Source organism: Gavia stellata, chromosome 8 (genome assembly GCF_030936135.1).
Source record: "Gavia stellata isolate bGavSte3 chromosome 8, bGavSte3.hap2, whole genome shotgun sequence".
In the NCBI taxonomy this organism is placed as follows: domain Eukaryota; kingdom Metazoa; phylum Chordata; class Aves; order Gaviiformes; family Gaviidae; genus Gavia; species Gavia stellata.
The window spans coordinates 18,660,588-18,686,176 of record NC_082601.1 but is presented as its reverse complement, the minus strand read 5'-3'; the positions used below and the strand labels follow the sequence as shown (position 1 = coordinate 18,686,176).

General features: G+C 62.0%; 3 protein-coding genes across 3 annotated transcripts; 2 read left to right on the top strand and 1 right to left on the bottom strand.

Moving 5' to 3' along the window:
* Window positions 1-355: 355 nt before the first annotated feature.
* On the bottom strand, window positions 356-6,700 carry ANKZF1 (ankyrin repeat and zinc finger peptidyl tRNA hydrolase 1). Its single transcript, XM_059820697.1, has 15 exons — window positions 6,574-6,700; window positions 6,162-6,271; window positions 5,610-5,712; window positions 5,031-5,215; window positions 4,636-4,751; window positions 4,165-4,318; window positions 3,717-3,939; window positions 3,442-3,540; window positions 3,080-3,253; window positions 2,849-2,965; window positions 2,159-2,432; window positions 1,580-1,691; window positions 1,289-1,456; window positions 1,101-1,171; window positions 356-510 (listed from the first exon to the last, which is right to left on the bottom strand). The coding sequence occupies exons 1-15, from the start codon at window positions 6,698-6,700 to the stop codon at window positions 390-392; spliced, it is 2,154 nt and encodes a 717-aa protein (XP_059676680.1). The 3' UTR covers window positions 356-389.
* Window positions 6,701-7,274: 574 nt separating this feature from the next.
* On the top strand, window positions 7,275-17,827 carry ATG9A (autophagy related 9A). Its single transcript, XM_059820533.1, has 14 exons — window positions 7,275-7,383; window positions 7,733-7,776; window positions 9,149-9,213; window positions 9,510-9,671; window positions 9,771-9,912; window positions 10,856-11,604; window positions 11,974-12,127; window positions 12,354-12,533; window positions 13,419-13,664; window positions 13,967-14,187; window positions 14,601-14,718; window positions 14,912-15,134; window positions 15,278-15,420; window positions 15,505-17,827. Exons 1-14 carry the CDS (start codon window positions 7,281-7,283, stop codon window positions 15,508-15,510), a joined length of 2,556 nt encoding a protein of 851 aa, XP_059676516.1. The 5' UTR covers window positions 7,275-7,280; the 3' UTR covers window positions 15,511-17,827.
* Window positions 17,828-19,274: 1,447 nt separating this feature from the next.
* Window positions 19,275-25,415, top strand: ABCB6 (ATP binding cassette subfamily B member 6 (Langereis blood group)). Its single transcript, XM_059820215.1, has 19 exons — window positions 19,275-19,797; window positions 20,337-20,474; window positions 20,787-20,976; window positions 21,186-21,278; window positions 21,538-21,730; window positions 21,817-21,938; window positions 22,024-22,133; window positions 22,220-22,285; window positions 22,422-22,547; window positions 22,638-22,714; window positions 22,820-22,883; window positions 22,980-23,065; window positions 23,181-23,238; window positions 23,420-23,524; window positions 23,946-24,120; window positions 24,426-24,538; window positions 24,648-24,742; window positions 24,942-25,010; window positions 25,111-25,415. The coding sequence occupies exons 1-19, from the start codon at window positions 19,282-19,284 to the stop codon at window positions 25,235-25,237; spliced, it is 2,523 nt and encodes an 840-aa protein (XP_059676198.1). The 5' UTR covers window positions 19,275-19,281; the 3' UTR covers window positions 25,238-25,415.
* The last annotated feature ends 174 nt before the right edge of the window (window positions 25,416-25,589 follow it).

Sequence of the window (25,589 nt, the reverse complement as noted above, 5' to 3'; positions counted from 1 at the left end):
ACCGATGGCATCCAGGAAAGGAGAGGGCAAAGCACAGCCCAGAGGGTGCCTGCAGGTGTGGCTGCAGGTAGCTCAGGCCTGCAGGGTCCAAATATGTCAGCAGCCTACGAGGTAACTATGAGAAAAGCTGGCAGCAAGACCCCCCAGCTGGAGCTGGGTCACGGAGCAGTCCTGGCCCCTCACACTAGTACATAGGGACCTCCTGGTTGTAATGTGCCCAGAGTGACATTCTTGCCCGAGCCTTGCGAGAGTTGCCCCCCACAGTGACATGGCCAGCTCAGTCTCTCCAACCAGCGCTGCTCCACAGGCTTTCCCTTGCTGCACAGCCAGTGCTCAGCCATGTCTCCACCACATTGGTCCTTGGCAGGTGGCTGCAAGAGTCCCCAGCCTTACGTGCGGCTGGCCCGGGCCCGGCGGTGTGTTTGCAGGCAGGCCGTAGAGCAGAAGGAGAAGTCGAGGTAATGGAAGGGGATCCGGCCCAGCAGGGACTCTCCACAATGCCAGCAGCGGCTGCAGGGAAGACCAGGGGTGGCCTTGAGCAAAGGGGACACTTGCAAAGAGGGTTAGAGGAGCAGAGAGGATTCAGTGCCTGGGCTTGTGACATGAGACAGCAGCAGCATGAGGGAAGTGGGGCTCCTCTTGTCCTACAGGGCTCACCCAGCAGCCCGGCCAGGACACGCTCCCAGGAGGCAATGCTGTGGGGGGCAAGCCACTTCGAGGCAGGCTGAACATGGGGGAATTTGGCCCCATAGGGTTGTAAAGCCCCTGCCCAGATCAGCATGGGCAGGGCTGGCTGCCCACAAGCCTATGGGGTGGCATAGGGCAGGGACATGGGATGCAGAGTCAGGGGCACAGGCGTGGCTGGGGGATTGGCTTGCCATAGATCTGGCAGCAAGTGGACTGAGTTGTTCTTTCCAAAATATTTCAGGGGGGCAGAGGAAGAGAGAGAGAGAGAGAAAGCTTTTAGACAAGCACTGCTGGGAATCAAGTGGACAGGAATAGCTTTAGACTGGAAATGAGAACTGGATCAAGAAGGGCAGGGAACAGCGGTGCTCACATGGGACAGTCTGTCTGCAGAGCCATGCTGCTGGGGCTGTTACCTGATGTTCGCAAGAGTTGTGCCGGCATCCTGCAGCTGCGCAGCCAGCCTCCGCTCAGCAGCCAGGGCCCTCTGGGGAGCAGAAAGACAGCTCAGCCCCTCCAGGCCCTGGGAACTGCTGTTTTCAGAGCCCACTGCATCAGCACTGTCCCAGCCGGGCTGGATCCCCTTCCTCACGCATAGCCTCACCTTCTCCCTGTCGGACAGGGCTGCAAATCGCTGCTTCTCTCCCTGCTCCTGCTCCCAGCGCTGCCGCTCCTCTCGCTGTGCCTGCTCCCGCTGCTTCCGCTGGGCTTTCTGTGCCCGCTTCCTCTCCAGCTTCTTGGCCTCCATCTCCTGCGTCAGGGGCCCTGGCACCTGGGGGCAGAGGGCAGTGAGCGTCTCCCACTGAGCCAGGGGCAACAGCACGAGTGGACGAAGGGTGCTTTGCTCTGGGGTCCCCCAGACCCCAGAACACGAGGGCAGAGGGCAGGTGCCCACCTTGGCACGGCTGTAGTCATACTTGTCTGGATGGTCCACCATGAACTTGCGGAAGGTGTTGCGGGTCAGTTTGTCAGCAGAGACGCAGTAGGGGGTCCTCTCCTGCCCATCTCTGTGAGACAAGGAAGACCAGCTCACCCTGCCATCTTACTGCCTGTGTCCCACTGGGCTCAGCAACTCCTCAGAGATATGCAATGGGTACTGCAGGCCAGGGTATCGCAGCCAAGGAGGGGAAAGTTGCTTATCTCTACAGCAGAATCCCCCAACTCCTCCCCTTCTTGCATCTCAAATGCCCTGCAAAGGGTGGTCTCATCCCTACCCTCCGAACTGCCTACCAATAAACCCGGGAGCACTTTGGGGCAGTGCCCCCCTGCCGCTGTGCCAGACCAGGCAGGCAGAGAGAATAGTGGTTCAGCTCTTAGGCCTCCCGCAACGAACCCAGATGTCCCGGCTGTGAGAGACCAACCCCAGCTGACCCAGGACAAGGCTGACACCAGCTTCCCATGCCCGAGATAAGAGTGAGCTGCTGGGCTCCCACAGCGGGACTGTGCTCAACTGCTGGGCACGCTGCGGCCATACCTGAGGGCAGGGTCTGCCCCTGCCTCCAGCAGCAGGCACACAGCCTCAGCCTTCCCTGCCTGTGCTGCCACATGAAGCAGGGTGCAGCCGCGCTCATCCATGGGCTGGTTGAGCAGGGAGCGGGGCATATCCAAGGGCTGTGTGCTCTCCCCATCCTCGCTGTCGCCTGGCAAGCCCCCGCTCTCTGGCACAGCCAGGAGGTGCCGCAGCGTTCCCACATCCCCAGTTTTGCAGGCGGTGAACAGGGCATTGCGGAGCTGGGTCTGAGGGTCTCCTGTGAGGGAAGGACAGGAGGGGAGTCTGACAGCTCCCTGGGCAGAGAGCAGTGCTCTGGTCTGACTAGGAAACACACATGCCGCAGTTAAAGCATTGTCCTGCTAGCTGGATTTGGGCACCACAGGATCTCCAGCACCTTCAGAGTCTGTGACAATGTGCCATGGCATTGCTGGGCACTGTTGGCAGCAGCTAAGCCGTCTCTCCTGAGATAAGACCCACTCAAATCCCCCCCAACACACCTGGCTTAGCCAGGTGCTGCCTGCCCCCCAGTTCAGAGCTACTCTGAACACACAGCTCACTCAAAGGCATGTGGCTGCTCTGGGCACCTATGTGACAATGTGCTCTTCACCCCACTGCAAAGCCCCCAGCAAATGGGGCAGGCATCCACCCGGTCCAGCTCCCGACCCCAGTTACCTCCATCACCCCAGGGAAGGGGCTCAGCCCCAGACTCCCCCTGCAGCTCTGTCAGCGGCTCCAGGCCAGGCTGCCCACACCGGGTACCACGGCATCTCATCTCCTCAGCACAGGGCCCTGCACAGGGAGCACATGGTGAGGAAGAGGGCCAGGGCCAGCCTGCACCCCATCCATGGCAGTTCCTTCCCCAACACCTTCCTACACTGCCCCCGGCCAGTTCTTCCCCCTCACCTTTCTCCATCTTCTTGTCCCTCTTCTTCCTCCTTTTGCGGTTTCGCTTGGGCATCACTTCAAACTCCCGGAGGTCCAAGGTCCCCAGTGTCACTTCCACAGTCTCTAGTTCCCCTGCAGGGCTTTCCTCCCCCTCCTCCTCCTCTGGGGCTGAGGGGGGTGATAAGACAGGGGCTGAGGCCTCACACACAGCATGAATCACTCAGGGCTCTCAGCCAAGCACACCCTACCCCTCTCCTGCCCAGCATGAGGCCACACTCTGCAGATCCCCACTGTGGTGCCAGGCCCTGTCACAGGGCTGCAAATCTGGTCCCGTGCCGTAATACCAGCCCCCCTGCTTGCTCCATGGCTCAACTCACCACTTGTGTCCTCCAGAGGGGGATCCATCTCTGCTTTCCTCTGCCTCTTCTGCCAGCCCTTCCAGGGGGACCCAGTGATGTCCTCCAGTGGCGTGTCCTTCCCTGGGCAGCGAGGGTGCTCCTGTCATTGCCTGGGGACAGGGAGCACCCCATGTCTCCAGGGATTGAGGGTTGGAGAGCTAGCATCTCCACCCCATAGGGCAGCATCCCCTAATGCACAAGGGACTATGTCACTCCACCTGCTCTGACTCACAGGCGCCGGGGATGGTCTGACTCACCATACACTTGCAGGCTGGCCAGCGTGGCATGGACTCGCAGCACCTCTCGCAGCGTGGCCCTGCGGGTGCTGAGAGGGATGTGGCAGATGCGAGGGTCGCCCCGGATGAGGGGTGGGTTCCTGCCACCGAAGAGCAGTGCACGGTTGTGACGAGGGGCTCGGAGGAAGATGCGCTGAGCTTCATTCAGGTGCTGTGCCCAGGCTGCCAGCAGGTCCTGAATATCCTAGGGAGGAAAGGGAGGCACTATGGGGTCCTGAGCACGCTGCGTGGGCACAGGTAGTTCTGGAACAGGGACAGACCCCGGACAGAGCAGCCTCAATTCACCCCTGACCCCGTTCCAGAGCTCGCACCCCACCCATGCCCTCCAGCAGCGGTGTGGTACCACCTCACGGAGCCAGCCACAACCGTGTATCCCTGCCAAGAGCTCAGTGCTGTGATGCATCCTCACCTTGAGCAGCGCAGCCTCGTTGTAACGCCGCAAGGAGGCTCCGGCTGACTTGGGTGCCGATCCTGGGGTCTGGGCGTCCCGTAGGCCCTGGGCTGTGCCCCGCCGGGCTCGTACTGTGTAGCGGTGGAAGGTCTTGTGCTCCTGCACCTGGGGGCTGCGGAGAGGGGCAGGCATGATCAACAGGGCCCCATGCATGGAAAGTAGGTGAGCTGATGCTCCCAGGACCCTGGAGGGCTTGTGGCTTGTCCCGCCCCTGGGGCCCGTGGCTTGCCCCGCCCCTGGGGCCCTAAAGATTAATACTTCTCTTGCAGCGCAACTGAGCTTAGCCAACTCTCAAGCAAAGACTAGGAGCTGTGGGTGCCCAGGGTATGGTAAGCACTGCGATGGAGGATTAGGGAGGGGACGGCCATCCAATGCCTAGCCCCACTTGACCCCAGAGCGGCAACCCCAGCTCTATTCCCCTGTACTCACCCCCGGAACACAGCTCCTGCGAAGTGCCCACCGCCCATCATCAGCACAACCCAGCACGTGCTCGCACCGAGGCTCTGCAGCGATGCAGTCAGCTCCACTGGTTCCCCGATGCCACCCTGATACACAGACACCCTGGCTGGCACCCACGGGATCACCTCGTTACCTCTTGCTGTCCCCCAGGACAAAGACCAGCCTCTCTGTTGGCACCAGAATCAGGTTTTTGGGAGCACCCCAGAGCCAAAAAACAGGCCACCAGTAAGACTGGGGCTTTGACCTGGCACCAGAGACCACCCTTCCCATCATGGGACGTGGGGGACTGCCAGACAGATGTCTACAACCCAACGCCACCCACCTTCTCTGGGTTCCCTCTCCCAACAAGCTGGGCTGTGACTTGCCTTCCCAGTACCCAGCACACAGCGGTAGGCAGAGATGAGCTGGCCCTTTGCATTGCGGAGCAGCACCTTGTGGGAGCCGCGGGTCTGGGGGGTCCTGGGGCTATCGCTGGCAGAGGGCAGCAACTCCGACTCACTGCTTGCATCAGAGCTCTCCGAATCGGACCCCGAGATGCTGGAAACATCGCCTGCAAGAGAAAGAAAATGAAGCAGTGGAGCAGGGCAAAGATTAAACAACAGCCTCCCCAAAACTTTGCACGTGGCTCCAAAGGCCAGCCCACGGCCCCAGAATTGTCCTGTCCGATACCCTACATATCACACAGGGGCTGTGGGCTGGAGAGACGGGTGTCTGGGGCTCTGGACCCAGGTATGCAAAGGTAGGGCTCAGGCAGAACACCTCCTTCTCCCCATAACAAGTCAGCAGGGCTCAGGAGTAGTGCTGGGCCCCCAGGAGACCCCACAGGGGCAGAATAAAGGGACCCTGAGCTGGCAGGTGTAGCCAGGCCTTCATCCCTGGACAGAACAGTCCCAGCGAGGCCACTGACAGCCTTGGGCTCTGCTGGGGGCAGCCCTGTTCCCCACCTGCGCGGGTCTTCTCCTCAAACACTTCTACTGGCAGCGTCCGGCGTCCCAGGAGTCGCTGCTTCAGGTTGAAGCGATGCCAGTCAAGACGGTAGTGCTCAGTCTGCGGAGGAAAGAGGTATGAGCCATCAGGGTCTTGATGGTCCATGGAAACCCCCCCCACCAAAGGGCCTGAGGTGATAAACTATGAGGGTTGAACTGATGCTGGGACCCTGTAGTGATCCTGACTGGAAGATCATGGTACATTACAGAATTAGCCATGTAACAGTTAACCTGAACAGGCGTAGGCCTGTGCTGCATGTACCATTTACCTCCAGTAAATGACATTTACTGTGCTGCATGTACCATTTACCTCCAGTAAATGACATTTTAAGTGACAATATGCAGGGTCTGAGTGCCAAATCCCAACAAGACACAGGCAGCGGAGCTCCAGAAAGTAGCCAGCGCTAGGCTGCAACACACTGGGGCTGAGCCTCCACAGCAGGACCTCACCAGCCATGCCAGACCTGCTCCCACGTCACGCTGGCCACTTGGTCACTTGGTCCCGCTCACCTGCTCCTCCCGGCTGCCGAACACCTGCCCGCAGGTCGAGCAGCACATCCGCTCTGGCACCTCGGTGACCCCATGGGCCTTCTCCTCGCTGTTGGCAGCTGCAGGTTTCTCTGGAAGAAGAAGGAAGAGCTGTGCACAGGCAGCTCCCCAGGCTGCACCATGAGGAGCGGGGCCTCCTGGGTCTCTTCTCAGCTACCCAAAGAGCCCTACGGCTGCAGAAGGAGCTTCAGGGACCTTGGGGGGACTCCGAGGAAAGCCCACTTACCCACCCACCAAGCAGCTCCCATGGCCAAGCTGCAGGGGGGCCACCCAAGCCGTGTTGCGGACAGAGCTCCTTCTTTGTGGCTGGGGTCTGGCGGACACGAGCTTGGCCAAATAACCCGCCCGGCCACCCCTGCGGAGCCCCACTCACTGTGCCTCACTGGTGCCGGCTCGGCAGCCCATGCATCCGCAGCAGCTCCGGTGACGAGGGTCAGCCCCTGCAGCAGGACGGGGTCCTGGGCGGCCTCGAAAACCGACCTGCTCTCCGGGGCCGGCATCGCTCCTGCTGCCAGCGGAAGGGACCGCGCCTGAGCGAGGGGCCTGGTCGCGGGGGCGGCGGGAACCACCCGCGGGTGACCGGACGGGCCCCCGCCCCGCCCTAGGGTCCCTCTCCCCGCCTGTCCCGGGTCCCCCCGGGGTCCCCGCCCCACACGCCCACCCCTCTCCCCCCGCCCGGGCCCTCCCTGCGGCCAGGACCCTCCCACGGCCGCTGCCCCCGGGACCCCCCCACGCCGTTACCCCCGCGACCCCCTCCCTCCCCCCGAAGATGTTACCCCCATGATTCCCCGCCCCCCGGTAACGGGGGCGCGCGCCCCGTCACTCACGTGCGGCCACGGCCGCACCGGCCCCAAAGCGCCCCTCAGCTGCCGCACGTCACATCCTCCCCGCCTACGGGCCGCCGCTAGGTTCAGCCCGACCTCCCGCCCTCCCGCCCTCCCATTGGTCGCCCCCCGCCCCGCCCCGCCCCTGCCATTGGGCGGCGCGGCCGCCAGTCGCGGGGCGGCTGGGGCGGGGGCCGAGCGGGCCGGGCCGGGCCGGGCCGGGCCGGGGCCGGCGGCGGCGGCGCGGGGCCCCGCCATGGCCCACTTCGAGACGCAGTACCAGCGCCTGGAGAGCTCCTCCACCGAGTCCCCCCCCGGCGGTGGCGACCTGCTCGTCCACGTCCCCGAGGGCGCCAAGTGTGAGCGGCGGCGGCGGCACCGGCGGTTGGGGCCTGGCCGCCGGCGGCGGGGGGGGGCGGCCGCCTGAGCCTGAGGGGAGCGGGGGGGGGAAGCGTGAGGCGGCGGAGGCCTTGGGGACCGGCGGTGTCCGGGCTGCGGGGGGCAGATCCAGGCTGGTCCAGGTGGCTGGGGACGGGGGAGCAGCCAGGGACCGAGGGGAGAGGCTGGGCACCTAGGGGAGCCGGGGATGGGGGCTCTGGGGCCGGTTTGGGGCCTCGGAGGGCCCGGGACAGGGAGGGAGGGGTGGGGTTGTGCCCCACGCGCAGGGTGTGCCGGAGGGTCCCTCACCCTGTGCTTCTCTTCCTTCAGCTCCGTGGCATCACATCGAGAACCTGGACCTCTTCTTCTCTCGCATATCCTTTCGCAGGGCAGGGTTCAGGCGGGATGCACCTCACCGCCTCCTGGGCTCTCAGTGCTGGTGGAAACGCTGGGTTTGGTGTCACTCAGAGCTGGGGCAGCGTCTGCCCCTTCCCAGAGGACACCACACGGCTCCAGATGGACTGGGGGATGGCAGAACCCCCATACCTGTTGGGTGCTGTTACCTGATGCTGAGGAGACAGGCAGGTTCTTTTAGGGATCCTTGGCAGAGTGATGATGGCACTAAGTTGTAGTTACAATTAAAGCCTTATTTCCTCAACAGGATTTTATGATTAGCATAGCATAGAGTTTATAATCAGAATAGCACAGGATTTCTGTAAGCAGAATCAGTGTAGTACAATTTTATAAGTCGCATAGTACAGAACTTTATAGCACTGCTTAGCTATGGTTCCTCATCACCTGGACTCTCTGCAGATCGGGTCAGATCTTAATACATGGTTTGCTGTATCAGTATAACATTCCTAATCTAGACTCAAAAATCATATAAAAGCATACAAGTCACTCCCTCAGTCCTCGGAGGAAGCAGACGACAGGTGGGGACGTCCCTGGCCACTGCGAGGTTCCGTGTCTCACTGTCCAGCAGCAGCTCCGGTCCAAGTTCCCACTTAGGACTTGTAACTCCTTGATTTTATGGACAGTGCTCTGTGTGCTTACTGTTATGCTTTCCTGTTCTGTGACAGGGTCATCACCGCCACCGGCTTGGCCGGATGCCTGGGACCTTCAAGGCCAGCAAGGAAGGGAGTAATCGGCCTGGCGCCCGAGAATCTCGACACCAGTAGGGAGGGGAAGGAGAAATCTGTTTGGTTTGTGAACCAGTCTCCTTGGTTCACAGGACTTTCAGGACCTGATAATGAGGGAAAGGGAACTAATAGGTGACCTGCTCAGTCACAGAGAATGGGTGCTTATCTTATAAAATGGCATTAGTTATGCTAACCACATTGCCAGGGTTCAGGAGCAGGGGCTACTGGTCAGAGGTACTGGTGGTATTAAATGCATTTTTGCCTGTCTCTGTGTTGTCCTGCCCTGCCCACTCTTGTGCAGCCTGAGGGCAGGCTGAGTTTCTGCTCAGTGCTGGGACAGACCCCCCTGTGGATGTTGGGTGGGGGAAGAAAGGAGCTTCGATGGAGCCAAATCCTCTTACCCAGCTGTGCTTTACCTGGGCAGAGTGTGTTTCTCTGCAGCAGAGAACCAGCTTGCTGATGAGTAGGCGTGGGAATGGGTGTCCATTGGTGGTGGTGGTGGGGAGACTTGGCTGGGGAGCTGCAGATGCCAGTGGGACAGAAGCCTCTCCATCCTTTGTCAGAGGGAAGGAGTCTCCAGACTGTTCTCCTTGACTGTAGCTTTCACGTCTATAACCTGCATCAGAAGAATGGCTTCACCTGCATGCTCATTGGAGAGATCTTTGAGCTCATGTAAGTGCAGGTTCCCCCGCTGTTGGGGCTGTGGCAGCTGCTGGGGAACAGCCACAGGAATCTGCTGAGCTCCTGCAGCTGGGTGGGCAGGAGGGTTCCCTTTACAGTTGTCCTGTCTCCCTTTCGCTAGGGTTTTCTGTGCCCCAAACCTGCATTACACTTCAAGGAACTGGTGCCCTTGAGCTTTCCTGCCGCCATGACTGTGGGAATGCATGTCCATGACATGTGACCCTGTCTGCTTTGCGTTTTGGGGGGCAGAAAGGCGATTCCCTCATGCCTGCTCCCTTTTTTCACAGGCAGTTCATCTTTGTGGTGGCGTTCACCACCTTTCTTATCAGCTGCGTTGATTATGATATCCTTTTTGCCAACAAAGCGGTAAATCACAGCCAGCATCCCAGTGAGCCCATTAAGGTGACTCTGCCAGATGCCTTCCTGCCTCCAAATGTCTGCAGTGCAAGGTAGGGCAGCGGAGGGCATGTTAGCCACTGCTCTTGCTTTCTCAGGTACTCAGGGCACCTGCCTGGGCCTGTCTCTCACTACTTGCCTCTTGATTGCAGAATCCAGGCAAACAGCTTCCTCATCTGCATCCTGGTGATAGCTGGGGTTTTCTGGATCCACCGACTTGTCAAATTTATCTACAACATTTGCTGCTACTGGGAGATTCACTCTTTCTACATCAATGCCCTCAAAATCCCCATGGTAAGTAGCTGGGCCAAGTGTCATGTGCAGGACTGCTAGGGGATGTGGGAGGCATTTGCTGGGTGGTGAGAAGCCGCTCACCTTCACTCCTCTCCAGAGGCAGCTTCTCCGAGAGACTTGTTCCAAGCGCTCTCCCCTCTGCTCCATAACCGCACAGGTCTCCTTTCAGCCTCTTCTCCACCAGCCAACTTATTTTGTGTTAACCCCTCTCTGCCCAGCCTGCCTCTCTGCCAGCTGGCACATGCCTCTACCATCTGCCACCCAATATGTTTATTCTTCTGCAACGGCCTTTTCTGTGATGCCTTTCAACAGAGAAGCCATAAGCGAGGATATCCTCATACCTCCCTGGGTTGTGGACAATGTCGTCTTCCTTGTTTACTGGGGGGGAAACTGAGGCATGGAGCTACCTAGTTGGTGAAGACCACACTGGAGATTGGTGTGTCAAAGATGGGGTTTGAGATTTGCACATATATCCTAGTCCAGAGTCCTTGGATGGACAACATCAAAAGGTGTGTGCGCATCCTTTGAGGAGAGACCGTGTCTTGAGAAAGATGGGGTGAGCCAAGAGGCTTGGTTTGTCCCCAGCTTTTCCACAGGCTCCCTCTGGGTCAATGCTTAAGTCCCTTCCCCGGTTGACTCCAAATAGCAGCTCTGGGAGGACCCATGGGAGCCTGGAGCTGTGTTCATGCCTCCAAGGCAGCTGGCATGTGAATGGCTGGGAAACAGTCATCTGCGCTAATCTAGGGGTAAAGGGCACCGGAGCAAGGTATGGGGTTTGCTCGCTGCAGGCTGAAGTGGTGCAGGGAGGTGCCTTGTGTCCTGGTGTTGTATGTGCCTTGTCAGCACCCCGAGGTGTGTGCTGGGACCTGCTTTTGAGTGGGCTCAGCCCAACCTCTGTCCCTGACGCATCCTGCCCCTAACCTTGCTGCTTGCCCCCTTCCAGTCCACCCTGCCATACTACACCTGGCAGGAGGTGCAGGCCCGCATCGTGCAGATCCAGAAGGAGCACCAGATCTGCATCCACAAGAAGGAGCTGACAGAGCTGGACATCTACCACCGCATTCTCCGCTTCAAGAACTACATGGTGGCCATGGTGAATAAGTCACTGCTGCCCATCCGCTTCCGCCTGCCCCTGCTGGGAGACACCGTCTTCTACACGCGTGGGCTCAAGTACAACTTTGAGCTCATTTTCTTCTGGGGGCCCGGTTCCCTCTTTGAGAACGAGTGGAGCCTGAAGGCTGAGTACAAGCGGGCTGGGAACCGCCTGGAGCTGGCTGAGAAGCTCAGCACTCGCATCCTCTGGATTGGCATTGCTAACTTCCTCCTCTGCCCCCTCATCCTCATCTGGCAGATCCTGTACGCCTTCTTCAGCTACACAGAGATCCTGAAGCGGGAGCCGGGCAGCCTGGGTGCCCGCTGTTGGTCTCTCTACGGCCGCTGTTACCTCCGTCACTTCAACGAGCTGGACCACGAACTGCACTCACGCCTCAGCAAGGGGTACAAGCCAGCTTCCAAGTACATGAACTGCTTTATCTCCCCGCTCCTCACCATCGTGGCCAAGAACGTGGCCTTCTTTGCTGGCTCCATCCTGGCTGTGCTCATCGCTCTCACCATCTATGATGAGGATGTGCTGGCGGTCGAGCACGTCCTGACCACGGTCACCCTGCTCGGGGTGGGCATCACGGTGTGCAGGTGAGGTGGGTCTGTATTGCCGCCATGCTCCTGGCAGCGCTGTGAGGAGCAGTGACAGCCATCCATGCAAACATGCTCCTTGGTTGCAAGTGGACGTGAATCTACTTGAGTGAAAGGCATGGCTGGGGAGAGACAGGGACATGCAGGAGAAGGGGGTAGTGGTGATCTTGGGTGCAGTGACTGTATGATATGAGGGCTGTGCTGGAGCTATACAGCAACACCCCAGGGCTGGGCTGGCAAGAAGGTTTGGCTTGGATGTGAAAGCTACGGGTGGAGCTGTGATAGGGGCCGGTCACCCTGCCCTCCTAGGATGAGATCTCCCAGGAACTGAGGTGTGATGCTGTGACGTTTCCCTGTCCTGTCCTACAGGTCTTTCATCCCTGACCAGCACCTGGTGTTTTGCCCAGAGCAGCTGCTGCGAGTCATCCTGGCGCACATCCACTACATGCCTGACCACTGGCAGGGCAATGCCCACCGCTACGAGACCAGGGACGAGTTTGCCCAGCTCTTCCAGTACAAAGCGGTGAGCTTGGCTTGCATGGGGCTGGGATGGGTCCTCACCTCCATCCCTGCAGGAGAGAGAAGCTGCCGGAGAGCCGAGCAGCTCCTGGGCTGGCAGAGGAACAAGGCAGCTTTCTCAGAGACACCCTGCCCCAGAAGATGGAGGGCTGGACCTGAGGGCTGGCTTTGGGACTGCGGGTTTTTTGACATCGTCAAGCTTGTGCTGAGCCCATCATTTCTGTGCTCAGGTCTTCATCCTGGAGGAGCTCCTGAGTCCCATCATTACCCCCCTGATCCTCATTGTCTGCCTGCGGCCCAAGTCCTTGGACATCGTTGACTTCTTCCGCAACTTCACTGTGGAGGTGGTGGGTGTGGGTGACACCTGCTCCTTCGCCCAGATGGATGTGCGCCAGCATGGCCACCCAGCGGTAGGTCCTGTGGGTGGCAGGAGAGCAGCCTGGGCTCCCCACCAGCATGTCTGGTCCTTTAGACCCATGGGAGGACATAACTCACCACTCCTGGCAGCCCACAGCCCAGCCCAGCCACCTGCCTCTCTGATGGGTGTCTGGGGCTGCCAACACAGGTCACCAGCCCCAGAAGGCTCTTGTGGCCCAGCTGTGATTATTAACCTGACATGTTGTGAACCAGGCTTTGTCATTTCTTTATTTGATGTCCTTGCCTGTCTGTCCAACCAAGAGTCCTGTATCCTCAGGAGAGAGGAATGGGGATATGTGGACATTTAGAAAGCATGACCACTGAGAACTGACTTAAAGAAGCTGGGCTGCTTGGGCCCAGGAGAGAGGCAGCCTTGGGGAGATGGGAAGCATTCTCCATTGTGTAATATCTAGTGCAGAGGGAAAGGGGATCCATCTGTTTCCTGTGCCTGGGAATTTGGGTTACTTGTCAGGAAAGACTCCCTAGTGACAGGGCCATGAACTAGGGAGGGCGTGGACTCACTGTAGCAGGAAGCTTTTAAGAACAGTCATTTGTTGGCTGTAGTTGCTCCTGCTGCGAGCTGGAGAGTGCAGGATGAGGCTTTCAGCTCTGTATTTTGTGACGAGTCCCCGTCTCTCTGGTTCCCTTGTAGCAATGCATGTTCTGGGGTGGAGGTGGAAGACATTGTGCTTGCTGTTTCTTCCCCAGTCTGAGAGCTGAACTAGTATGGGGCTTTTGGTGTAGTGCCTGCTACATGTGGAGCCGTGGCCCAGCTTATGCTGGGTATTGCGTGCTTTGCCCAGACTGATTGCAGGATTCCCAGGCCTGGCGGGGTGTAAAGCAGATCCTGTCTCTCATTACCTGTCTGTGCGCTGCAGTGGATGTCGGCAGGAAAGACGGAGGCCTCCATTTACCAGCAGGCCGAGGACGGCAAGACGGAGCTGTCCCTCATGCACTTTGCCATCACCAACCCCAAGTGGCAGCCGCCCCGGGAGAGCACGGCCTTCATCGGCTTCCTGAAGGAGCGGGTGCACCGGGACAGCAGCATGGCACTGGCTCAGCAGGCTATGCTCCCCGAAAATGCCCTCTTCAGCTCCATCCAGTCCCTGCAGTCGGAGTCAGAGGTGCCCAGGCTGGGGGGGATGCAGGATGTTCTTGGGGTGCTTGCTGCATGCTGGCAAACTGATAATCAGGCCCTCAAGGCAATTTTGCTCTTGCCTGGGCTGTATCTGGGGATGCAAATGTGATAGATCAGCACTAGCTGGGACTGTTGCTGGGTTTCTAGAGAAGGCAGGAGGCTGTCCGGGGGCCCTGTGAGGTGGGAGAGGGGCTGAGAGAGTTGGGGTGCCTCAGTTCTGTGTTGTGGGCAGGAATCAGCCCTCCAAGTCTGCACAGGACTGTGATTCTCTCCCTTTCAACTCTGCAGCCTCACAGCCTGATTGCCAATGTGATAGCAGGCTCCTCAGCACTGGGCTTCCACATGGGCCGGGACGGGCAGGCCTCCCGCCATCTCTCCGAAGTGGCCTCGGCCCTGCGTTCTTTCTCCCCGCTCCAGTCTGCCCAGCAGCCTCCCAGCGGCTTCCAGACGGCAGGAAGGGATGGAGAGGGAGCCCAGCATCGAGGCGCCAGCGCCATGACAGCCTCTGGGTAAGGTGCAGGCTGGAGAGGGGCGGCCGGACACCTTGCAAATTCCTTAAACCCTAAATGTCCGATTGCCATCCTGTTGTCCTAGGTGCACGGTGGCATTTGCTCTGCAGCCTGGAACAGCAAGGGACATGTTCATAAGAGAGTTAGGCCCAGGTGGTTAGGCTGGCCCCAAAGGACAGTGTTGGAGTTCTGGTGTTCTCCTGTAGGTACCACAGTGGTGAGAAACCACTGGTGGGAAAGAGGCAGTGCCATAGCAGGGCTGGTCACCTTGTGCATCTGGGGACATGCTACTGAGGGCCTGTTCCTACCCAGCCCAGGAGCTGATGTCTGCAAGCCTGGCTTTAGAGCAGAGAGGGGCTGGGAGGTGTGGGGAGCACCTGGGCAGCAAACACCACTTGTGTGTCCCATGGCAGTGCCGATGCGAGGACCGTGAGCTCGGGGAGCAGCGCCTGGGAGGGTCAGCTACAGAGCATGATCCTGTCAGAGTACGCCTCCACTGAGATGAGTCTCCATGCACTCTACATGCACGAGGTGAGCAGCCTGGAGCTGGGCTGGCCAGAGGGGTGCGGGGCAGGATCGGCAGGACTGCAGTACCCTGACTGGAGTGACTGGATGCCAGTGTGAGTGAGAGCTGAGACCAGTGTGTGTGCAGTGTTGGGGACAGGGTGTGTTCAGGCGTCTGGGCTCTCCCACACAGCTGACTCACTCGTGTTTTGGCCTGCAGCTGCACAAGCAGCATGCCCAGCTGGAGCCTGAGCGGCACACTTGGCACCGGCGAGAGAGCGATGAGAGCGGGGAGAGTGCCCATGAGGAGCTGGATGCTCAGCGGGGTGCCTCCGTCCCCATTCCTCGCTCTGCCAGCTATCCCTTCTCCTCACCGCGGCAGCCTGCCGAGGAGACGGCCACGCTGCAGACCGGCTTCCAGAGGCGGTATGGTGGCATCACAGGTACGGGAGCCAGGTCAGAGGTCTGAGCTCCAGGTCAAAGCCCCATATCTGATGCCCTGTATGGACTGCCATGAGCAGCCTGCCTGCCCCTGAAGACTGACAGTCCCCCAGGTAGCTAATCTTCCTCCTTGCCTCTCCTGCAGACCCGGGCACAGTACACAGAGCCCCATCACACTTCTCCCGCCTCCCTCTAGGAGGCTGGGCTGAGGACGGGCAGTCAGCGAGACACCCAGAGCCCGTGCCAGAGGAGAGCTCAGAGGATGAGCTTCCACCACAGATCCACAAGGTAGGGGTGAAGGCTGTGGCTGAGAGGGGAAATGTGTGCTTAGGATGGTCCCGATGGGTTCCATATCCCCTCTCTGTCTTGCAGGTATAGCCTTGTAGACCGGGGATCTCGTGGGGGTTGCAGACTGAGAGCCGCCTGGGCAGCGGGATGTGGCGTCAGCCTGATTATTCTCCCGTCCTGAGTGGACAGGATAGTCCCAGGCTCCATTTTGTTGCCATCAATTGCCGAAGAGACAAAACTGCCAGGCCGGTGGCTTTGCGGTGGCATTTTGTGTCCAGCCGTGTGTCAAGCCAACACCACTCTGACTCTTGTGGGGTGAATGCGTGTGTGAGTACATACATGTGTCTGTGTTCACATCTGTGTCGTCCGTGTCGGAGGATCGCTGTAGAGCCTGCAAAAGCTGGCATGACGGGACTAGCAATGGGGAGCTGTGGACTGGCTTGGAGGTGGCAGCAACAGCTGCTGTTCGAAGAGATATGAGATAGCACCAGCTCCAGATGTCCGCCCGGAGCTGGAACCTGCTTCCAAAATGAAGGCAGGAGCTGTTGAGGGGCATCTAGCTCAGCCTGTAGCACCACACCTGCCTTGCCTGCAGCCCTGGGGAGGTGCCCAGGACCATGTTCGCCCTCCTGGAGAGGACCAGTGTTGTACCCTTCAGCCCAGAGCAGGACAGCAGTGGGGCAGTCGCCCACCCCTCTGCCCCACCACCCTGCAGAGGGATGGGCCCCTGCTGTTGCTGGTGTGGGTAGGGGTGGGATCTAGAGCTGGTGGGAACAGCTCTGGCCAGGATCCGGGGATGCTGCAGCTCTTCCCTAACTCTCATGACAGCTGGCCCATCCCCTGCAAGTAAGGAAGAGTTGGTGGGGTGGAAGTCATCCTGGGTCCCTGACATCCCTCCTGGCTGGCAGCCTCTGTGCCGTACCTCAGGGCTAGGGCAGCAGCATCCTCCCCCCTGCATGGCACCCATGGGATGTGGGCTGCTAGCAGGCCCTCCTGCAGTGCCAAAGAGGCCCCGAGGTGGGGCAGCTGGGCATCTCCCAGGAGTGTTTGCACCCCACCCTGAAGGTCTTGTGCTCTGTGTATTGATTCCCTTCCCCCAGGCATGATAAAGGCCTTTTCCCCATGCCCAGGCTGCGGTGCATCAGGTCCGTCCTGATGTGGCCATTTCTGTGGTATGGGGCCTTTCCCCTTCCCCAAGCAAAGGGTTCAGTGCATCTTGTGTCTCACCTGGGGCTCCCAGCTCCTCCTTCCTTCCTGAAACCATCCTTTTGCTTGCAACATGACTTCAGCTGCTGTGGAGACCATATACCAAGCAGCTGGCTCATGCCTGGGGGGGGCAAGGAAGGGTGTCCTGAACCCAGAAGGGAGAGGCAAACCCCAGCCTAGCCCTGGGGTGGTGGTGGGGGATGGGGATCCCAGCTGTGCAGCGTGGCCTCAGACAAGACCTTCCCTCCATCATTCTGGTTTCCTACTCCTCTCATCCAGCTGCAGCTTGTGAGGATCTACATCCCGGCTAACACCTGCCAGGCTTTGCTTCCCCCTCCCTCCCCTTGCCTCTGGCAGGGGCTGCTTGCTTTTGCCATGCCCTCTGCGAGCACCGCAGGCCCTCCTCTGCCATCGCCTCTCTTCCCCTGCCAGGGTTATCGCACTCTGCCCTTTGAGCCTGGGCTGGGCGCGTGCTGGTGAGCTGGCTGCTCCCAGCGCTGCAGGGGTGCACGCACCCGGGTAGCCAGGGCATGAGCAGGGCTGGGGTGCTCACGCAGGGGTAGGCTTTTTCGGGGCAGCGGATTCCCTGCTGCGATGGGGTGGGATGGACCAGAGCTGCGACTGTTGTGGGGTCTGTAAGAGACCAAATGGAGTGTGCTAAAGCAGAGCTCGAGATGGAGTCAGGACTCAGCCTGGCAGGAGGTCCACAGACCTGGGTGCTGCTGGGGTCCTCCCATGGAGGAGTGGCTGCAACGACCCCACAGCAGCTCCAGCTTGGGGCTGTCATGGCATGGCAAAGGGAAACTGAAAGCAGATTTCCCAGGAACCCAAGCTTTCCAGTGGCTTCCCTGGCACCTGGGCTGCTGCCCTGCATGGAGGTGAGCCTCCCTGGGGGCTGCGGGATGTCTGGGCTTCCTGGTGGACTTGCTGCTGATCTGTGAGCGGATGAAGGCTGGCAGTGCCCTGGGGCAGGGGGGAAAGTCTGGGCCTTTCCCTGGGTTGGCAGGAGGGATAGGCCGGGCAGGAGCATGCTGGAGTCCTTGCCGCATGTTGTGCTTGTGTTGTCAGTGTCCCGTGTGCATGGCGAGCCACTCTTCCTCATCTCCCGGGGCATGTGGGCATGGGGTTCCCCAGGGAGCGTGGTATCGCACCCCCCATGCCCTCGCTGTACAGCTGTATAGCCGTCTAATAAAGATGGGCTGTATCATCCCTGCCTGCGTCCGAGTCTCCCTTCACCCTGCGGCACCATGGAGCCCGCCTGGACCTGGCTGTGGCCCGAGGAACCAAGGAAGCTGGACGAGCTGGTGCCTGCGATGGCGGCGGGAGGCTGCGAGGTGCCCGCTGGCTGCTCCTGCTGGGCTGGCAGCTCCCCGGAGCTCGGTCCCAGCCGGCCGGGGGCCGCGGCGGGGGAGGCAGGGGCTATATTTATCCCTGGGAGGGCAGTGCCCCGTCCTGCCTGACCTCTGCGGCAGGCCGGGCCCTCGCTGGGGCGGCCAGGGCTATCTCGGCACCGCAGGGCTGGGCTGGCAGCGGCGATAAGCGGGAGCGGGGTGCCTCGCCTCGGCTTCGGGGACCCCCTGCTTGGCCCCCGTCCCGGGGGTTCGTCCCGCACCACCGACACCTCCCCAGCCCCGGCTCTGCAGGGGGGCGGTTGTGGGGCAGGGGGCCGCGGGGGGCGGGCGCAGGTCCGTGCAGCCTGGGGCTGGGCACCGGGGCCCGGGGGGGGTGACACACCGGGGAATGCAGTCCCGGTGTGCGGGCGGGGTGCAGACCCGGCGCCGGGGAGGGCGCGCGGGAGCCCGGCGATGCCGGCGCGGGGGCGGGGAGCGGGGCGGAGCGGAGCGGCGCCAGGGCCCGGCTGGCGGCGGCGCGGGGGCCCGGAGCGGGCCGGGGCCGGCGGGCCCGGGGCAGGTGAGCGGGCGCGGGGGCCCGGGCGGCTCGGCGGGCAGGGCGGCGGGGCCGGCACGGCGGCTGCGCGGGCAGCGGGGCCGCGGCCGCCCGTCCCGGGCCGAGCGGCGCCGGCACCGCCCGGGCATTGCCCCGGCACGGCCGCTGCTTCGCTCCCGCCTGTCCCTCGCCCTGCACGTGTGTTCCCCCGTGCATGTCCCCACGCGTCGCCCCCGCGTGTCCCCCACGTGTCCCCCGCCTTTGCCCTTGCGTTTCCACAGCATTGCCCAGCGTTTCTCCGTGCATCCTCTTGCATTACCCCCCCCGCACTGCCGCTGCATTGTCCCCATTGCTCCCCCCCCCCCCGCTCAAGACCGGTCCCAGCGCCCCACTGCCTTCCTGTCCCTGCGGTCTCACCGCCCCCCGTGTCCAAGGGCATCCCCAAGGGCCCAGGTGGCTCTGGGGGGCCCAGTGCAGTGTTACCCCCCCGCCCAGGGCATTGGCAGGCCCCGCAAGCAGATCCTGGGGTGGTGCTCCTGTCCATCCCCGTGTGAAGCTGGCCCTGCTTGCATGCGTGTGTGTGTGTTTTGCATGCAGCATGTCCCCTGTCCCCATGTCCAGCGGTGCTTGCCCCTGTCCCCATGAATGCCCCCCTCTGCTTGGCCGCGCCATCCTGCCGTGGGTCCCTCCTTGCAGCCATACCCAACAGCCCGTCCTGAGACCTTGCTCCATCCCCTCTTCTCTCCGCAGTCGGTGTGACCTGCCGGGATGGCGGTGCTGGGGGGCTACTGTGAGGGCAACAGCTCCATCGCCCAGGCCTGGGTGCACCAGGGCTTCCAGCCCTGCTTCTTCTTCACGCTGGTGCCGGCCGTGCTGCTGAGCGTCTGCCTGCTGCTGGGCGCCCTGCAGTATGCCTGCTACATCCGCTTCGGCCGCGCCATGGAGCCCAAGTACATTCCCCGCTCCCGCCTCTACCGCAGCCAGGTCCTGCTGTCCCTGCTCCTGGCCCTGCAGCCCTTTGGCGGGCTGCTGTGGCAAGCGGGGGGCCCAGGACGGCTCTATGGGTACATGTTGCTGCACGCCTGCCTCTGGGCCCTCAGCTGGGGCTGTGCCGTCGCCCTCCTGCAGCTGGAGCACACACGGGTGCTGGCGCACGACCGGACGCGGGGCCACGGCACCGTCCTCCTCCTCTTCTGGGCACTGGCCTTCGCCGCTGAGAACCTGACCCTGGTGTGCTGGAGGAGCCCGCTGTGGTGGTGGGCGCTGGAGGACACCAACCAGAAGGTGGGCTGGGGGGGCTGCGGGCAGGGGAGGGGGATGGGCCCTTTGCTGTGGGAGGCACTGCAGCATCGCAGTGCTGGGGTGGGGTGTGCATGCCACACCCTGCCATGTCCAGGGTGTGCACCCTCCCAGGTTGCACCCGTGCGTCTGCCGCATGTCTTGGCCCTGAGCCCCTCTCTCCATGCCCCCATCCAGCTCAGCTCCCGCTTATGCCGGGCACAGCCCCAGGTGCAGAGGTGGGTTGCGTCTGCCTGCTCCCCACAGCCCTTTACCCCCCTCCTCCCCTCAGGGTGGGAGCACCCCAGGCTGGAAGGCACAGAGCCAGGCACGGTAGGGAGGAAGGAGGGGTCTGGGTGCTGCCTGAGGTGCTGTGCTCAGCCAGAGGGTCCTGCTGAGCTGTGTGGAGTGTCCCCTCTCTTCTGGCTGCACTACAGCCCATCCCCGTGCCCCGCTCCTTGGTTTTCTCAGCTTATGCCCATCTCGTGCCTGGCCGGGCTGTGCCAAGGGCCGGCTGCGGCGCTGACCCCCTGCTCTCCGTCCAGGTGCAGTTTGGCTTCTGGCTGCTGCGTTACATCTGCACGTTCATGCTCTTCATCCTGGGCATGAAGGCACCGGGGCTGCCCCGCAAGCCCTACATGCTGCTGGTCAACGAGGAGGAGCGGGACGTGGAGAACAGCCAGGCGAGTCCCAGGGAGCCTCTCCGTGGCCAGAACAGTTTGGGGATGTGACTGGGGAGGGGGCTGTGCAGGGAGGCTGGGAGCAAAGCAGACACATCTGCCCTGTGATCAGCACCCTCAGGAGATGAAGGAGGAGTGAGGTTCAGGGCTGCCCAAGCTCCCTGCCCGCTGTCAGCAGGATGTGGCCCTGCTGGGAGGATGGAGTGGGGACCCTGGGAGGACGGGGCTGGTTTTCTTGGTGGGGTGTTCCCCCAGGGCTGTTGCCAGCTGGGCTGGGGTGCCAGAGCAGTGACTCCTTGCTCTGCTGTCCCCCAGCCGCTCCTGCCTGATGCCGACAGGACCACCTCCACCTGGAAGGATTTCCGGAGGAAGCTGCGGCTGCTGGTGCCATACATGTGGCCAAGGGGCAACCACCTGCTGCAGGGGCTGGTGCTGTTCTGCATGGCGCTCATGGGGCTGGAGCGGGCCATCAATGTCTTCGTCCCCATCTACTACAAGAACATTGGTGAGGCGCCTGGAGCTTGGTGTGTGAGGCTGCCCACGGCCTCACCAAGTGCTGGGGGATGTCACAAGCGCTCTGGGGGGCTGCAGGGACCTGGCAGGAGCAGGGTCCAGGGGGTCAGGGACCAGTGCTGGGTGCCGGGGCTGGTTTCTGTGGGGCACCTGGCAATGCTCCCTGCCTCCCCACCCTGATCCTTGCCACCCTCTCCCCAGTGAACGAGCTGACCAAGGGCGCTCCCTGGCACACCTTGGCCTGGACTGTCTGCATCTATGTGGGGCTGAAGTTCCTGCAGGGAGGAGGTGCTGGTAAGGACTGCCGGAAAGGATGGGGCGCTGGGGAGAGACAGTGTGGGGCACATCGTGCGGGGGCTGGGGTGGCTGGGGATGCCTTTAGGCCCCCCCCATCACTGCTGCTTTTTCTTGGGAGCAGCAACCAGGGCTGGTCCCGTGTTGGGGACAGCGGGGAGGCCCCATCCCAAATCCCTCTTTCCCAGCTGGGCTTTCTGAGCTAGCTGCATGCCCTGGTGACACTGCTCCCCGCTGACCGTCCCGTGGTGCCCTGCAGGCTCCACCGGCTTCGTGAGCAACCTACGCACCTTCCTGTGGGTGTGGGTGCAGCAGTTCACCAACCGGCAGGTGCAGGTGCAGCTCTTTGCCCACCTGCACGGGCTGTCCCTGCGCTGGCACCTGGGGCGTCGCACCGGCGAGGTCCTGCGCAGCGTGGACCGGGGCACCAGCAGCATCAACAGCCTGCTCAGGTCAGAGCGCACCCGCGGTGGGTGGGGGGTGGCCGGGCAGCCCCATTGGGCCGGGCTGATGCGCCATCCCCCTTTTTGCCCCCCAGCTACATCGTCTTCAGCATTGTCCCCACCATTGCGGACATCGTCATTGGCATCGTTTACTTCACCTCGGTTTTCAGCGCCTGGTTCGGCCTCATCATCTTCGTGTGTATGAGCCTCTACCTGAGTGAGTGGGGGGTCGGGGTGCAGTGATGCTGTGCCAGGCTGTGGGGCAGCAGGCATCTGCTGACACAGCCCCCTCCTGCCTGCAGCTCTGACCATCTTCATCACCGAGTGGAGGACCAAGTACCGTCGGGACATGAACACACGGGACAACGAGGCCAAGTCCCGGGCCGTGGACTCGCTCCTCAATTTTGAGACGGTACCGTAGGCGGTGGGGGGTCGCTGAGCGATGCCCGGCGCTGGGGAGGCTGATCCGGGCGCTGACCCTGGCTCTGTGTCTTGCAGGTGAAGTACTACAATGCGGAGAGCTATGAGGTGAACCGCTTTAACGATGCCATCGTCAAGTACCAGGTACAGGGAGCTCAGCACTGGTGGGGGAGTCAGAGGGGGAAGGAGCCGAGCCTCACGGGCAGCTGTGAGGGGGATGGAGCTCACCACGGGTCTGGTTTGGAGGCGGCAACATCTCGGAGGACCTTGCCTCTTCCAGGTGTCAGAGTGGAAGGTCAGTGCCTCTCTGGGCCTCCTCAACCAGACCCAGAACCTGGTCATCGGCCTGGGGCTGCTGGCGGGGTCCCTGCTCTGTGCCTACTTCGTCACCGAAAACAAGCTGCAGGTAGGGCTGATGCCAGCCCGGGGCAGCCCCCTGCCCAAGCTGGGGCCCCGGGGCTGGTGGTGACAGGCACCTCTCCCCTGTCCCTTCCAGGTGGGGGACTTTGTCCTCTTTGGCACCTACATCATCCAGCTCTACACGCCGCTCAACTGGTTCGGGACTTACTACAGGTAATGCTGGGAGTTGTGGGGGTGCCTGGGGTCCCCCTTCCCATTGGCACCTGGGTCGGGACGTGCTCCCCCAAACCCTTCCCTCTGGTCTTCACCCCCTTCCAGGATGATCCAGAACTCCTTTGTAGACATGGAGAACATGTTTGAGCTCTTCCACGAGGAGCAGGAGGTGGGTGCCACCTTCCCGGACCCCGCTGCCTGGCATGGCCCCATGGTCCTGCCCTGGGAGGGGGTGGCTCTGAGGCCATGTCTCACCCTCCGGCAGGTGAAGGATGTGGTGAACGCTGGCGACCTGCGCTTGGAGGCCGGGCGGATCGAGTTTGAGAACGTGCACTTCAGCTATGTGGATGGGTATGGGGCAGCGGGCATTGGGTGGCAGGGTGGGACAAGTCAAGCTATGGGGTCTGGCACAGGGACATGGGGCAGGGAAGGTGGTCCTGAGCCCCTCTCCATCTCCCTCTCCCAGGAAGGAAATCCTGCAGGACGTCTCCTTCTCTGTGATGCCTGGGCAGACCTTGGCCCTGGTGAGAGCGGGACCTTGGGTGTGGGTTCACTGCTGGAGGGTGGGATGGGGAAAGAGGGGCTGGGAAGTACAGGGGTGGGAAGGACAGACCCCCAACGGGGCTGGCCCTTCTCTGCCCAGCCCCTGGCCTCCAGCAGTGGGGGGTCTCTAGTGTCTCCAAGTTGCTTTACCTTCACGTGCAGGTGGGACCTTCGGGCTCAGGGAAGAGCACCATCATCCGCCTGCTCTTCCGCTTCTACGATGTGCGGGGTGGCTGCATCCGCATCGATGGGCAGGACATCTCCCAGGTGAGGGCGGGAGGCCTCCGGGGACCGGCGGGGGGGACATCAGCTCCTCTGGGCCTCTCAGCACTGCTTGGTGCAGGCACTGCCATCTTCGCAGGGCAGGGGGTGAGGCACACAGCCCCCACAGCCCCTTTGAAGGCTGATGTCTGTGCCAGGAGTGGGGTGAATGGGATGACTGCGGAACATCTGGGCTGAAATGCTGGAGGCTGGCCAGGGCTCCCCAGGAAGGGCCAGGGCATGGGCAGGGTCCCCCCACTGCAGGGTGGAGATGCAGCTGAGCCTGTGGTCCAGGGGGGCCCTGGAGCAGACACTCTGCGAGGAGTGGGGTGTTGGGCTCACAGCTGAGGGGTAGGATTGGGGTTTGGGGGGGGGGTCTTTGTGGGAGGTGTGTGTCTGGCTGACTGCTCCCCCCTGGCCTCCCCAGGTGAAGCAGGCGTCGCTGCGTGCTCACATCGGGGTGGTGCCCCAGGACACGGTGCTCTTCAACGACACCATCGCCAACAACATCCGTTATGGACGGATCCTGGCCACTGACCAGGAGGTGGAGGAGGCAGCTCAGGCTGCTGACATCCATGATCGCATCCTTTCCTTCCCCGATGGTGAGACCCCCGTGGTCCCCTCCTTGCCCTCTCCTGCCATCCTGGGGTCCCCCAGGACCTTGTAGCTGCCCTCACGGGTGTCCTTGGGTGACATCCCCCATGGGGACACCTGCACGACCCTGTGTCTTGCTTTGCCTCTCTCTGCTGTCTCTCCAGGGCTAAATCAGCCCCTGGGCAGGGATGGGCTGAGGCTGCGCCAGGTGGCTGCATGGTCCCAGCGGGACCCCCCCATGCAGCAGAGCCCTGGTCCCCATCCCCATCTTGGAAGGCACCAGCACAGCACGTTCCTGCCCTTGTGCCTGCAGGATACAACACCCAGGTGGGGGAGCGGGGGCTGAAGCTGAGCGGGGGGGAGAAGCAGCGTGTCGCCATCGCACGCACCATCCTCAAGGGTCCCCGCATCGTCCTGCTGGATGAGGTAATGGCAGCAGCCCCCAGCCCAGCCTTGCCCTGCTCTGCAGCAGCCCCTGCCCCAGCCGCTGCCTGAGCTGCCTGCGTGCCTTCCCTATGCCTTGTCTCTCCCACAGGCCACGTCCGCACTCGACACGGAAACTGAGAGGAACATCCAGGCCTCCCTGGCCAAGGTCTGCGCCCACCGCACCACCATCGTTGTTGCACATAGGTAGGGATGGGGGAAAGGGCTGATCTGGGAGGTGCTGAGCTCTCCAAGCTGGCCAGCCCCCCACAGAAGGACTCGCAGACCTGTCCTCCTGCCCAGGTGACAGCAGCTGCAATTGTGGCTCCTTGCACCGTGCAATCCCCCCGCCCCGGCCGGGCCCTCTCCCCTCTGAGCCAGGATAACATCCTGCTTTTCCCTGCAGGCTCTCCACCGTGGTGGGTGCAGACCAGATCCTGGTGCTCAAGGACGGGCGCATCGCAGAGCGAGGAAGGTGAGCACACAGGGAGGGCTTGGTGCTGTCTGACCACAGGGACCCCCTCCCTGGCTCTGGGGACAGCTGGGGACCCTGCACTCCCACATTCTCCCCGCAGGCACGAGGAGCTGCTGCAGAAGGGCGGTGTGTACGCTGGCATGTGGCTGCAGCAGCAGGCCGGGGACGAGGGCAAAAGGAAGGAGCGCTGCACCGAGAAGCCCCCGGGCAGCAAGAAGGGGCCATGAGCACGGCCGGGGGCTCTGCTGTGACACTGACCCAGGGCGCAGGCCCCTGTGCTACCAGGGAGCCCTTTGCCAGCTGCGGGCCAGGGCCCCGTGTGCCCCGGGAGCTGCAGGGGCTGGGTTGGACACTCCACTACGTTTGTACCTGTTTGTTTTGCTGTTGTGTATTTTCTTAAACCAGGTCCTTCCCAGCTCTGTGCCTGTGTGCTCTGGGCAGGGTACGTGCCTGCAGGACCCCCCTACTGCAGGGGGGCTGTGCTCTGGGCAGGGGCAGGCAGGGTTACTGCCTGTGCCCTTGGGTTGACCAGCAGCTCTGCCGTGGGGCAGAGGCTTCTTGGGCTCAGGCGAGCAAGGG